Source organism: Panthera pardus, unplaced genomic scaffold, assembly GCF_024362965.1.
Source record: "Panthera pardus isolate Hobbes unplaced genomic scaffold, ASM2436296v1 HiC_scaffold_15, whole genome shotgun sequence".
Classification (NCBI taxonomy): domain Eukaryota; kingdom Metazoa; phylum Chordata; class Mammalia; order Carnivora; family Felidae; genus Panthera; species Panthera pardus.
In genome coordinates this window covers 17,535,822-17,549,295 of record NW_026526710.1, presented here as the reverse complement: position 1 = coordinate 17,549,295, position 13,474 = coordinate 17,535,822, and the positions used below count along the sequence as shown (strand labels likewise).

The following is a 13,474-nucleotide window of genomic DNA, read 5'->3' as shown; positions in this document are numbered from 1 at the left end:
CACCACTTCTGCCAAAATCACTGCTTCTAAAGGGTGTGATTAGGAAAGGGAGGAGCAAATGGAGCTCCGGAAGCCAGCCGTGGTGGGCCCGTGGGGTCCAATCTTCTCTGGAGGACTCTGTGCACACTGCGTGTGTGGGGAAGTAGGAGTACCAGCTCCTCAATCGGGTTCACCTGGTTGGGAAGCTTTGGCGTGCCCTCTGCCTGCGGCCTGCATGCATGTCTGCCCCGCTCTGGGGAGCAGCAGGGTGAGGCAAGGCTAGGAGAGGCAGGGTGCACTGGAGCCAGGCCGGGATGTGAGCTGTGCAAGGTATGGCTGGGGAGAATGAGGGGAAAGAGGAAGAGAAAAGCAATCTGCTAACCTCCAAGTCCTGCACCACGGGCACCGGCAGGGAGGGTGGGCATGCAGCAACCAAACATAGGGAGACGGAAATTACCATGACCGAAGCCAATGCCGCGGCCCCCGCCCAACCACAGTGCCAACACCGCCAGCGGGGCCCGGGAACAACGTCTGGAGGGCCACGCCTGCCAGAGACTTTGGTTCCGGGGGAGAAGCAAAGCCTGGAGCTCTCTGGGGCCTGGAAGAGCAGCACGGCCTCCACGACGACCACGCACTCCGTGGAAGCCATGTTCTGACTGGGGTCTGACACAAAGGCCAGGAAGGATGAGATGCTGGGAATCAGCATCCTCCCAGGCGGGCCCTCAGGCAGGAAAGAGTAGGAGGAGGGCCAGGGTACAGGCCCAGGAGTGCCATTTCCCAGTCAGGTGGGCCTCGGGCCAACTGTGCCACCTCACAGGGGCCAATGTTATAGAACCTTCTAGTCCAACTCACTGTTTGGTGACACAGTTTGGTGTCTGACTGGATAACCTGCTGAGCAGAGTTCGGAGCTAGGGTCAGAATTCTGATGCTCATTCGTGCCAGGTTCCAAGGGACCCCAGCCTAGCTGGACTAGAGTGCACCCCATCAGAACTGACCCCTAGTCTGGGAAGGAGCGAGGGCAGGAAAGGCTGCCGGGAACATGGAGGCAGACACTCTGGGGCTGGCAGGGCAGGAGCAGGGACCCTCACCGTGAAGCTGGGGTTGCCCGGCTGGATACGCAGCTCTGCCAGCACCCAGATGCCGTTGGTCAGCTTCAGGGACTGGTAGAGCATGTCCTGGCCCTCCACGTTCCTCTTGGCGACAGTGAAGATGTTGCTGCTCTGGAGCCTGCTGCTCACAGCCTCTGAGAGCGAGAAGGGCCCCCAGTCAGCGGTGTGAGGGCCGGGGTCACGGGTGCAGGGCAGTGTGCAATGGGCAGGAGGGTGGGGGAGGGTGCAAAGTCCTACCCGCGTTGAGGGGGCAGTCTCTGATCTGGAACTGGGCTTCATTTTCATTGGGAATGTCCTTCCACGTGGCCAGGAACATCTGCCGGTCTGGAAGATGGGGGGGCAGGGTAGAAGATGGGACCCCGATAAACCTGTGGCCCTGCTCATTGACATCCAGCAGGAAGTGGGTCTGCCGGGGATGCCAACCTGAAGCTGAAGACAGGGACTGGCTCTGCCACCGCGCCTGCTGCTTCCCTGAACAGACCCTCAGCTCTGTGAAGGTGGCTGCCAGTGCGCTTCCAAAAAGCCCTGGGCTTCCCACCTCTGCGCCTTAAATCTCCCCTTCCCAGCATCCACACATGTGCTCCTTCCTGGTCCCGAGCAGTCTGCTTGTTAATCATAGCCTGTGTCACAGGGCTTCTGCGGTGACTGAGAGATGATGTGGGCAAAGTTGTCCGCACAGCTCTGAGCTGGCAGAGAGCCCTCCCGGGGTGGGGATGAGTCTTCTCAGGGGTTTCAGCCAGGGCACGGGAGACGGACATCAAGTGTGGCACGGTGTTGGCTTGCGGCCTCGAGAGCCCGTGGGGATGGCCAAGGGGCAGAGCAGGAGAACCCAGGAGTGAAAGCTCCCGCGTGGCCCGCCCCCACCTCGGGACAGAGATGGCCAGGCAACACCCAGGGGGCCTTGAAGGAGGTGTGACCCTCGCCTTAGGCTCTGCAGAGAGGCCAGCGACTCACAGACTTCACTGCGGGGCAAACTCAATCGTTCTCTTCCAGGGACTCCAAGGGGCACCATCAGGACTCACCCATCTTCCCATCCTCCACAAAGAGGATATGCAGTGGGTACAAAGTGCTGAAGTAGAAGACGTCAATGTTGTTCTTTACGGCCACCTAGGAACAAGGCCACCTAATTGGTCCCTGATGCCCAATACTACCTCTGAGGCCCCAGGAAAGGCCTGTTCCCTGTGCTTCCCCCCTGAGCACGTTCCCTCACATCCCTTCCCTGGTAACCACATTCCCTCGGATTAGGCCTCCCCTGCCAGATCTTCAGCTAAGGGCACAACTCCATAGACACACCCCTTTGCCAACAAAGGCCAGACCCCCAGACCCCAGAATTCTCCACTGGGCTCCTTCCCTGCAGTGAGTGGGCAGGTGAGGACGAGGGTGCTTGGCCCTGTCTGGAACACACCTGGAGGTTGTTCAGAGGCTCCATCTTCATGACCGAGCCCACCGTGTTGAGAGGCAGAGAGATTTCCACAGTCTGGTTGGGGCTGAGTGGTGCGTGGACCTGGAGGGGGGCGGCAGGGGCCAGGCCGAAGCTGGGGAAAGAGAAGCCCCCGCGGGAATGGCAGGGGGAACAGGTGCTGACGAGGGATGTATGGGCTCCTCAGGCTCCAGAGCTAGGGCAGCAGCTGGCAAGAGGCCTCTCCAGTCAGCTGGCCTCACCTCAGCTCTAGGCCCAGGACGGAAGGATAAGTTCCTGACCCCACCCTCAATGACCATGTGGACAGGAGGAAGGAGCCCCAGGCCAGCTGCAGGCCTGAAGCCTATCTCTACTCCTCTGCTCCTCTGGCCTAGGCACTGGGTAGGCCTGGGTGAACATGGCCTTGCTCTGTCCTGCCCTTGAGGAGCTCCATCTGACACCAGGGGCCTGGACTATAAGCTGCTGGCAATCCCCATCTCCCAAGACAGATGTGACCACCCCAAGCAAGATGCCAGATTTCACTGTCTAGCTTAGAACTGGCCAGGGAGAGATTCAGAAAAGCCCTGCTTCTTGGTAAAGCAACACGTGGGTATATCAAGAGGATCCCCATGAGTGTGATACATGACCATGAACCAACAGCTCACTGTGCCCAACCTGGACATTTGAAATTATACCAACTCCTACCCTCATAAAAACAGTGAGAAGTATACATTCTCTCATCCTCCAGGACACGGAGAATCAGGGAGGGGCAGGCCTGTGTTCAGACCCTATGGGGTGAGTAGCTGAGACCCAGAGCTTGAGCTGCCTGACCTGGCCTGTACTTGCCCACGATGGCAATCAGGCCTGCCTGGGACACAGTGGGAGGTGATGTGGGGGAACCATGGGCTCCTGTGGTGGCCCAGCGCTTCAGGCTTTCCTGGAAGCTCCCCCACTGATCCTGGGCAAGCCACCTATTCTGAGCCCAGGTGTCATTATCTACTGAAAGGGGGATAATGGCATGGACTTCCCTGGGCTCAAAGTAAGATAATATGTACTCCTAAAGCCCTCGGCACAGGGTCTGCTACCCAGGAGGTTATCAGCATGCTGTACGTCTGTTATGAGCAAGCAGTGGGACTACCCCTTAGAACCCCGAGTGCTTCTATGGCCTCTGGGGCCATCTGAGGGTGAGTAGCAGAGCTGATGGAGGGTCAGGACCCACTGGCTTGAGGGCTCTCCCTGAGGAAGCAGCCCCTTCAGTCAACTTCTTAGAGGCTCAGTTTGCTCATCACTAGAGCTGCTCAGGAAGAAGAATCATCAGGAGAGGCTGCTTGGGTCCCCTAGAGAGCCCTGGCCTAGTGGGTCTGGTCCGTGAAGACCCTCATGGTGCCAGAGAGGAAACCTTCCCCAGGAACCTCCAGCACAGGGGACCCAGTGGGGGTGAAGAGCCCGGAGCAGCCACCACTCCCAGAGGCTCATTCTGATGGTTTAATCCTGTGCCACAAGGGGCTGGGGCAGGAAGGTCCACCCCTCCGTCAGGCTTCTTAGAGCTGGGCCCTGAGATGAGAGCAACTCAGGCCTGGACAGGAGGCTACCTCCTGTTATGTGGGGTGTTTGCCAAAGGCAAGTTCCTAGTTTGGAGCTGGGGGTTTTTGTCAGCAAAACACTCTTTGGGCAGTGGAGGAAGGCTAAAATAAGGGGAGACACTCTCCCCCTGTGCTTGGTATTATGGGGTCCACGTAAAGAGGTCACTGGGAAGAAAAAAAATCGCTGCTTTAGAGGGCTTTGGCCTGAGATGCAGGAATATCCGTCTTCACCAGAAACGAGGCACCAGACCCCTCAGAGCTCTCAGCCGCTGCCTACAGTCACCAGCATGGGCTCTCAACAGACCGGCCTCAGGGAGCTCACCTGTTGCGGTTAAACTGGATGGCAAAGTCGGTCATGACCTGCAGGGCCTTGTTGGTCAGCTGCAGGTCCATGGAGATGGAGCCCACCTGGCGGGTGAAGGTACCTGAGATCTCCAACCCCTTGGCCTTCATGGCCGGGAGCCACACCTGCAGGGAAGACAGCGGGGACGAGGCTCATGTTTGCCACTGCGCTAAAACTTAATAGCCCACTGGAGGGTCCGCCCCCTCTTCTCCTTCCCCCTCTCCCCCACTCTCTCCGATCAACCACACCTGCCTTTACCACTAGGAGGTGACCTTGTGGATCTTGGGACGAGAGGAACAATCCGGCATGGGCCATGGAGGGCACCACCTCAGTGTGGCTGTGTCAGAGCAGCCTGGGGTAGGGAGGTGTTTGGTGTGCCCAAGGGCTGACCAGTCTCCAGAGGCTCAAGAAGGAACACTCAGTCAGTAGCACTGAGGAAGGTAATGAGACACGTGGGTCCTGCCAGCCTCCTGAAGAGCCAAGTAGAATCAAGAGCCCAAGGGCATCTGGGGCCTCAGCCAGAGCCTGAGGCCTCCCTGGCTGTCACAGTCTGTTCTTCCTAGCAGAAGGCAGGGCTGGCCTTTTTTTTTTTTTTTTAAGTTTATTTATTTTAAGAGAAAGAGAAAGAGAGAGAGGTGTGCATGTGCACACAAGCAGAGGAGGGGCAGAGAGAGGGAGAGAGAGAGAATCCCAAGCATGCTCTGTGCTGTCAGTGCAGAGCCTAATGCAGGGCTCAATCTCATGAACCGTGAGATCATGACCTGAGCTGAAATCCAGAGTCAGACACTCAACCGACTGAGCCACCCAGGCGCCGCAGGGCTGGCCTTTTAATTGTAGAAACTGGCCTGACCAAGGACAGCACCTAAGACGGCCTCTTGCCTGGTAGGCCCTCTGCTGCCTGGCTGCACGGGAGCCTCAGCTCAAGAGCCACTGCCTCTCACCTAGGTTCCTTCCCTACATTCCCACCACCAAGACATTTTAACAGATAAATGTGAGTCTGTGTGTCTGTCTCCCCTGCACCCAGCCAGCTCTTTGAGGGGAAGGGCTCTGCTTTCTGTCTTTACATCCTTGGCTTAGAGCTTGCTGTGGCACCGGCATTCACACAGTGCTTGCAAAGTGAGACAGCTTGAATTAAAACCCCAACCACGCAGGACATCCACAAGCGTCACCCATGGTTGCGAAAATGCCTTTCAGGACATTTTTGTCTCAGATGCCTCACAGGCCCCCGAGGTCAAAAGACCCAGGCCCCCTTGAGAGCTTCCCCAAGGTGCCCTGCATGGGCAAATGTCTCACCATCTCTCAAGGTGCCAATTCCAGGAACTTCAGAGACGTCTGGGTCCCCACCCTCAGCCGATCCCAACCCCTACAACACTGTTACACGGCCCAGGTCCTATCACCCCCACCTCCTCCGTCTGCCGCCAGGGCCTCTACTTCTCTCTGCAGGCACTCCTGCATCTGAGCCAGTCAGAGTCCACTGGGTAAGGCAGCAGCCCACGTGGCTGACCCAGGCCCTCTCTCCCTGCCCTTCACAGCAGCCAAGTCATCTTTTATTTATTTTTATTCATTCATTCATTCACTCATTCATTCATTCAGAGAGCGTAAGAGCAAGCAGGGCAAAGGGAGACGGAGAGAATCCGAAGCAGGTTCCAAGCTCTGTGTGGAGCCGAACACAGGGCTCCATCCCATGACCCTGGGACCATGATCTGAGTCAAAATCAAGAGTCAGACTCTCAACCAGCTGAGCTACCCAGGTACCCCTAAAGTCATCTTTTAAAATGCGAATCTGGGGGCACCTGGCTGGCTCAGTCAGAGGAGCATGCAACTCGATCTCGGGGTTGTGAGTTTGAGCCCCATGTGTGGTGTAGAGATTACCTAAATAAATAAAACTTTAAAAAAATGCAAATTTGACCATGGTATCCTTAAAAACCCTCCCAGTCCTGCAACGGCTTCCACTCCCCATGGCTTCCATGGCCTGGTGTCCCCTCTGCCAGGCTTGGATTGCACCTGCTCCTCTGCCCTCCCCCACCACATTGTTCCCTATTTGGAAAGTGCTTCTGCAGGCACTCCCACCCCCACCCCACGTGCTAACCTGATCATCCTTTGTTTCCCTGGGACAAATGTGTGAGGGCAGAATTTCAGGGCTTTAGCCTCAGCTGAGATCCAGCAAGCAGAGAGCTCAGAGAATGCCCCCACAGTGGCTTCTCTGGGCCCTGCAGCACCCCCCACCAGCAGGCCCCCTTTCGCAGTTCTTGCAGAAGTGCCTGTCACTGGGACTTACTGCTGAGGGTGGGGACCTCGTCTCTCTTGGTCACTGTGGGTTCATGGAGTCTAGCCCACCACAGAACTAATCTTCAGCATTTCCTGAAGGACCCAAGGAAATATCACCACCCACCGGTCCAAATGCTTGAGGAACTCCAAGTTCTTGTGCAGTGAAAGCCTTATTCCCTTGACCAGGAATTTTGGCAAATGGATTTACCCCCACATGCATGGGGGGGGAATGCACGTGGGACAAACCATTCTAGGTAGTCACAGTGCTGTTAGGAAAATGTAGATGACATACCTACTACTTCTGAAGGCAGAACACACCCACACCCCAGAAACTCCTGTGTCTCAGATAAAGGGGAAAGTCCTGCCTGTGCTGCAAGGACTCCTCTTGCAGGCAGCCTGCGCTGAATTCCTCTGACCGGGTGATCCTCTAACCTCCCACTTCTAGCACTCACTGTTGGCACACCCAAGAAAAAGCAATGACAGCATCCAGTAAAATGAACACACAAGCAGAAGGCCAGCTCCAGACTTAATATTCCTGGCGGGTCTGCAGTCCTGGCAAGGCCTGGCACCCACAGGATTGCAGAGGTCATTGTTGCTCTGGGTTTTTAACATGTATGCGTCGGCCTCATGCAGTGAGGTAACCGATCTGGGGAGCAATTAGTGATTCTGCCAACCTATGACACTGAGGCAGGCACACAGGATGTTCGCAAACACTTCGGGGCATGATCACGCAGGGGTAAGGAACAGAGGCTTTGGTGCCACCACCCTGCATCAGTTTCAGACTCTCACTTACCGGCTGTGTGACCTTACGCAAAACACCCAGATTTCTCAACCTCAGAACAGGAATCACAGCACCATAAGGCTTCTGGCAAGATTTAGGGGTGTGGGGGCTGTGCCATGTTCACGCAGTCCATGGCACAGAAGTGTTCAGCTGTTGGCACTTCCTGTCTAGACTTCCTGTCTGCCGTGGGCTCCGTGGGCCCACATCCTGCTATCACCACCTCAGGTACAGCCAGCACACCTGGTGAGGCCAGGGCAGGTGCTGGCTCATGTCTCCCCAGTCACAGCAGAGATATCCCCTTGCCCCTGGAGCTCAGCGGCGTCCTGCTCTGGGAAGGGAACCTTGGAAGAGAGAGAGGGGCTCCGGCTGGGAACGAAGTGGCAGACACAGTGTCCAACCAGAGTCTGGCCATGTCGGTCCCCTCTGGCAGCTTCCTTGATGCTGGGGGCCTGGCCCGCACTGCGCTCTCCTCAGTGCCAGGCCCACATGATCTTGTCTCCCAAACTCAGCTCTTCTTCCTTCCCCTCGCCCCCATCTCTGCAGATGGCACCTCCCCCACCCCACCACTTGAGCCAGCATCCTCTCCTCCCCACCAACCCCCACATTCTGCCAGTCCCACCGCCCGAGCTCTCCAGTGCAGCCTTTTGCCTCCACCCTCAAAGGTGCCCACCTCGTCCGGGCCACCATCAGCATACAACTCCTACCAGTCTCCTCACTGGGCACCTGCTTCTGTTCTAACCCTTCCAACCTGCCTCCCACCCCACACACAGTGGAGCCAAAGCAATCTCTCTCAAGTGCAAATCTGTTTCATCTCTGCTTAGAACCTTCTAAGAGCTCCACCGCTAGGACTGACAGAAACCCTCACAGCCTGGTGCTGCTGATCTTGCCGGTTTCTTCCCTCCCGAACCTCTAGTGTAGCCAGGAGTCTTGGGGGAGCACCGCCCTTAGGTAGCATGGGGCATCTTCAGGTGGCACAATGGCGGGGAGGCACCACGTTTAGTGGGCTGGGGTCAGGGATGCTAGACATGCTGCTGGGAGGACAACAGTCCCCTCGACGAGCAATTGTCCTCCATCCCTCGAGTATGTTTTGTACGGTTTCAACATACCCCCAGATTGCTGGGATCCTAACTATGGTGAAAATCAAAGAAAGCCTGTTCCTCGTGTTGTTTTACTGAACCTTTAGTGGGAGTCAGTCACCACTTCAGAAGCTGAGGGCACCACTGGCCACAAGGCTTACAACACCCGAACTACAAACACCTGACAACTTCATCAGATCTTCCGGGGCGGGTGGGCCCAAACCTTTATGACACTGAAATATATAATTTGATACTCTTCCCTGGATGTCTCCTTTATGAAGTGACAGCATCTTACTAAGTCTGAAATGATACACATAAGTAGGTTGCACAGTCCACGCATCTCCTTTAAACACAGGAAATAAAGGATACACCAGGCACTGTCTATCGTTGATAAAGGGTGTTGGGTGGGGCAGCGGTGAGAACTGCTGCTCCGACGAGCCAGGACTTCTGCCAGCTCTCTCTCCCTCACCTCCAGGCCCCTCTACAGGCCGTTACCTCCACTCAGAGCCATCTCTCCACTTGTGTGTCCGGCCAATTCAGACTTGATCTACAGGCCAGAGCTCCAGTGACCCCACTCTGGGAGGTCTTCCCAGGCCCCACCTAGCATCTCTTCCCTCTGCTCCCATAGCCCCTAGCTGCCCTCAGCATCGTGTTGGCAAACTGTTGCTCCTTGGGTCCATCCTTGTTGGCTGAGCCGATTCCATGAACGGGCCATCTAAGGAACCCACACATCAGCCAGTGTCTTAATTTTCTGCTCCTGCCATGGAAGGAGGCACAGTACTTACTGCTTTGGGGGCCACGTACGATCCTGACAGCGTGCCCACACCACTGGTCAGGTCAAAGAGGTCACTCAGGCCACTGCCCATGGATGCTCCTAGGTTGGCTGGGACTGTTGCTGCTGGGGGTGCCACAAAGTTGGGGCCCCCAATCTGGAAAGAAAGGGAAAGGGGTCAGAGGTGGGCATCAGAGGTGGGGGACATTAGGGGCCCAGGCGTGAGTGGAGCCACCTGGCACTTTAGAAAATGGGACGGGGCGGAGGGGGCTGTAGGGCTGTTGTCACAGCAATTCTTTCAGAGACAAGACAGGGTGAGGTGGGTGGAGAAGAGAGGCTGTGCCCTCCCATGACCTGCAAGCCTCCAACCTTAGGGGTGACCTCTGGGAAAGGGCTGGGACGCTTGTAAACTAACACACAGCCCACAGATAAAAGGAGCGCCGAGACCACTGCTGTGAGGCTGTGCTCAGCAGACAGGAGCACACTCTCTAGGACGTCACAGAGGGCCCGTGGGAACTGAGAGCATGGGTGATCCTTGGGATGACAAGGCAAGTTTGTCTTAGGGTAGTGAGGATGGGACACTGGATACAAGGCCGTGGCTCAGCAGGAGGAGGGACGGCTTTGACATCAATCACCCCTCGGGACGCTGGGCCAGCACTCAGGAAGAGCAGGGACAAAGGCTTGGGGGCACAAGGGTTGAACCGTACCCCTTCAGGCTCATCCCCCATCTCCAAGCGGAAGCAGGCAGGGTGAAGAGAACAGGCAGCCACATGCAGAGAGAAAAGCCAGCAGAGAAGACAGAGACAGACAAGAGAGAGAGGAAAAGAGGGAAAAGATTAGTCACCGCTGCTTCACTGAGATGAGTCTGTGGCAAGACAGTAAGACATCTGTGCCAGGCGTAAGAGGGGGGCCCAGACCATCTCTGTGAAGGGCACTACTGCCTGGGGTTCACCCCCCACTCAGTTCCTGTGCCATGACCTTTCCTCCCCTTTCCGGTGCGATGCCTTGGGGACCTGAGCCACACATGGCCAAATGACAGGGATTCTGCCACCCCTTCTACCTGGCTCTACCAGCTGCCTGGAGAAGTCCCAGGGAGATACCTAGTCCAGTCTTACCACCCCCTTTCTACAGGGGAGGAAGGTTGTCTCTGATTGCTCCTGGGCCTCCCAGGCCTGCTGGGCTGCTACCCTGAAGTGGAGCAGGGTGTGGGGCTAAGTGGACACTAGTCTGGCTCCTCTCCAGCTTTACCGGCCCCAGGTCTCTTGGGGCTCAGTAGCTCAGCAAGGGGCTAAGGCCCGTGTAAGCCACATACTGTGCACTCTTGGAGGGAAGATTAGCTGAACTCTTTAAGCCTCGGTTTTCCTCCCCTGTAAGTAGGGAGCTACACCATCGCCTCTGCAGACAGGGGTGCCTGAGGCCCCTGGTTCGTGAATGGCACAGACAGGGCCTTCAACGACTGCTCATCTGAAGATCATTATCAGTGTCATCCAGAAGGGGCCCCAGGACATACCAGGCTGTCAAGGCCTCCACCAAGAAGATCCACAGCTCCCATCTGCACCGAGGAGGTGGCCAGGGGTGGACCGCTCACTGGGGGGCCAAGGTCCAGGTTGAGGAGGTCGCCCAGCAGGTCTCCCTGGGTGGGGATGACATCCGGCTGCTCACCAGAGGGTGCTCCGGCAGGGGCTGTCTCGGGGCTCTCTGTGCTCTCGCTCCTGTGAGGACACAGGAGAGGTTCAGTGGGGTGGGCGTTGGGCTGTCTCAGGGAAGTCAGAGTCCCAGGCTCCGGGATCCTCCCCTAGGACGGGCACCCATCTCCTCACAGTCCCAGGAGCGCTGTCTACGTGCCCCCTCCTCTTCCCCCTTCCCACGCCCGATCCAGCTTTTTGGCTCTCCAAGAGATCCAGCTTCCTGGGGGTGAGCGAAGGGAGGGGCCCTCTGTACTTCCACCACTCAGCACACTTTAAAGACTGGATGCTGGCCCTGGAAGCCTGGGCACCCAGGCCAAACCAACCACCAGGGGGTGGCAGAGGAGGGTGAGAAGAACAGGGCTCTGGAATTAGAATTGGGTCTGAGCCTAGCTGTGCTGGCTGTGGGATGCTGCACAGGCCCTCAAGCTCTCTGTGCCTATTGTCCTCGTCTGTTAAATGGGGTTACGTCTTAGAGCTACTGTAACGGTCAAATGAGGTAACTTAGTCCACACCTGGTATGGACTTTTTTTCATTCAAAAGTCACTAGGATTAGAATGTTCCTCAGACTGAGGTCTTGCCAGGGGGTTACTACATCAAGCCCGAGTGCCTGTGCTAATGACTCGGAAAACCAGGTAAGGAGGCTCAGCCTGGAGCCTGGCCCACGTCACTCACGAGGCGGTGCGAGGTGGCAGGCTCTTGTGCACAACGCCCCGGCCCCCCTCCACAAAGGCACTGGGAGGCTTGTGGTAGACGGAGGCCAGTGTGCCAATGTAGCAGATGAGCTCATCCAGCAGTGTGGGCTCAATGAGGTCCGTCTCTTCGGAGATGAGTGGCTTCTCAGCCAAAACCACTTCCTTGGCAGCCACTGGGTCCGTGGAAAGCAGACGCCAGTAGATGTAGCCACGGTCCCGCAAATCCGGGTTATCAGAGTCCTGGGATGGGGGTGAGGGGGGTGATGAGAAACCTGTTAAACTCAGAGCAGAGCTACCAGCTGAGGGAAAGGGGGGAAACCCTCCCCAAAGCCCATGATCCAGACATGGTCACAGTGCTGGCTGCCGACAGTGATCCTGAGCAGTCCCATGAACCTGTCCCTAAACAGGGACTGGCCCCTTGGTGTCCTACTCTAGCCCAGGATTAAATATGCCATTCCCACTCCTGTCCCCACTCTCCACCCTCCCCTTCAAAATCTTCCCTCCCTGTCCTCCTACAAACCATCTGGCTCTCCTGGACCTCCCTCTCCTCTTTAGTTTACAGTCTGGCTCAACTTTACTACCTGACCCCACTCCATCTTGATTTCTTTGTGACTGAGCTCCCTGCATAGGGATCCTGGATTACTCTGGGGCCAAACCCCCCAGTGGTACCAGTCTTAGGAGCAGGACCTTGGGTCGAAGGTCTGGCTCCTGGGACCGGAGCACCCCCTGCAGAGTGAGACCTGCAATGGGCGCAGCAGGGAGGCTGAGGCACGGACCTGAGTGGCCAAGCTGAGGACCTGCTGCACCAGCTCCTGGGTCTCTGTTGGCTTCTTCAGAAAGAGTTTCACAATGGCTGTCAGTAGCTGCAGCTGGACCTGCAGGAAGACAGAGAGGTAACAAGGAGGAAGTAGCAAGGGCTTCATGTGGGGGACAGAAGGAAACCAAATCGGGCCCTCAAAGAGAGAAAAGGGTATTTTTCAAAGGTCCCGAAAGCCAAGAGCAGCTACCCCAAGTTTGGAGGTGGCCACAGAAAACGGACTAAGGCCAGGGGGCTGCTGGTAGCGCCAAGTAGCCTAAACCTTGGCATTACCACCCAGGCAGCAGAGGGCCACTACTATTTGGACATTCCACCCCAGGGTCCCAGCAGCCTGTCAGGGCTCTCCGCCTCCAGTGCATTAAAAGAGCTCGCAGCTTAAAAGGGCAATGTGTGTAGCTGGTGTACTTCTTAAAGGGGCCACCTGTCAATAAGCAGAGACGGTGCCAGGGAGGCCCTGGGGACAGGGCCAGCAGGGCCCACAGAGCCAGCCTGTCACTGAGGAGCTGGGCTTCTACCAGAAGGTGGGAACCACTCTTGCCCAGCCCTCTCTTGGCACCCCTTTCTCACCGAGCTGCTGCCTTCACCTGATCATGCCCCCTGCTGCCCTTACCCTGGCCACTATCTTCTTACCCCTCGGAGCTCATGCTGACCCCAGCACCCCCAGGCTTCTGCAGCTGCCTGCGCCCCCTCATGGGCATTGCCCCACAGAATTAGAAATGCTGCCCAGCCACCAGGCTGTCTGTGCTGTGGAGACAGCCCTTTGAGGGCAGAGATCATGTCTGTCACATTCTATTCCTGGTCACTATTCTATCTAGTGCCCAGTGCACAGGAGGCACTTGAGAAAAACCTGCTAACTCAAAAAACATCTCTGAAAGAACAATTCTCTGCACATAGTCCTTCCTTAGCCACATCTCCTTTTTGCCAGTCACGAGACAAGAGGACAGCCTGAGGTTCCCAAGCCAGGGCGG

At 56.8% G+C, this 13,474-nt stretch overlaps 1 protein-coding gene and 1 non-coding gene across 9 annotated transcripts in view; both read right to left on the bottom strand.

Annotated features, from left to right (window-relative positions):
- Positions 1–13,474, bottom strand: part of AP1B1 (adaptor related protein complex 1 subunit beta 1) — an 85,215-nt gene that overhangs the window by 1,504 nt on the left and 70,237 nt on the right. For 6 of the 8 annotated variants that reach the window (XM_019426592.2, XM_053902187.1, XM_053902188.1 and 3 more), the window contains 10 exons: positions 12,466–12,564; positions 11,670–11,929; positions 10,820–11,021; positions 10,017–10,037; positions 9,323–9,466; positions 4,393–4,538; positions 2,494–2,623; positions 2,111–2,195; positions 1,326–1,412; positions 1,068–1,222 (listed from right to left, as the gene is read on the bottom strand). In XM_019426592.2, coding sequence (XP_019282137.1) covers positions 1,068–1,222; positions 1,326–1,412; positions 2,111–2,195; positions 2,494–2,623; positions 4,393–4,538; positions 9,323–9,466; positions 10,017–10,037; positions 10,820–11,021; positions 11,670–11,929; positions 12,466–12,564 — 1,329 coding nt within the window. The remainder of the gene's footprint in view (positions 1–1,067; positions 1,223–1,325; positions 1,413–2,110; positions 2,196–2,493; positions 2,624–4,392; positions 4,539–9,322; positions 9,467–10,016; positions 10,038–10,819; positions 11,022–11,669; positions 11,930–12,465; positions 12,565–13,474) is intronic. The other 2 variants (XM_053902185.1, XM_019426600.2) reach the window with 1 other exon arrangement.
- On the bottom strand, positions 3,726–3,822 carry LOC128777156 (small nucleolar RNA SNORD125). Its single transcript, XR_008422352.1, has one exon. It is a non-coding gene; the product is annotated as a small nucleolar RNA SNORD125 (small nucleolar RNA).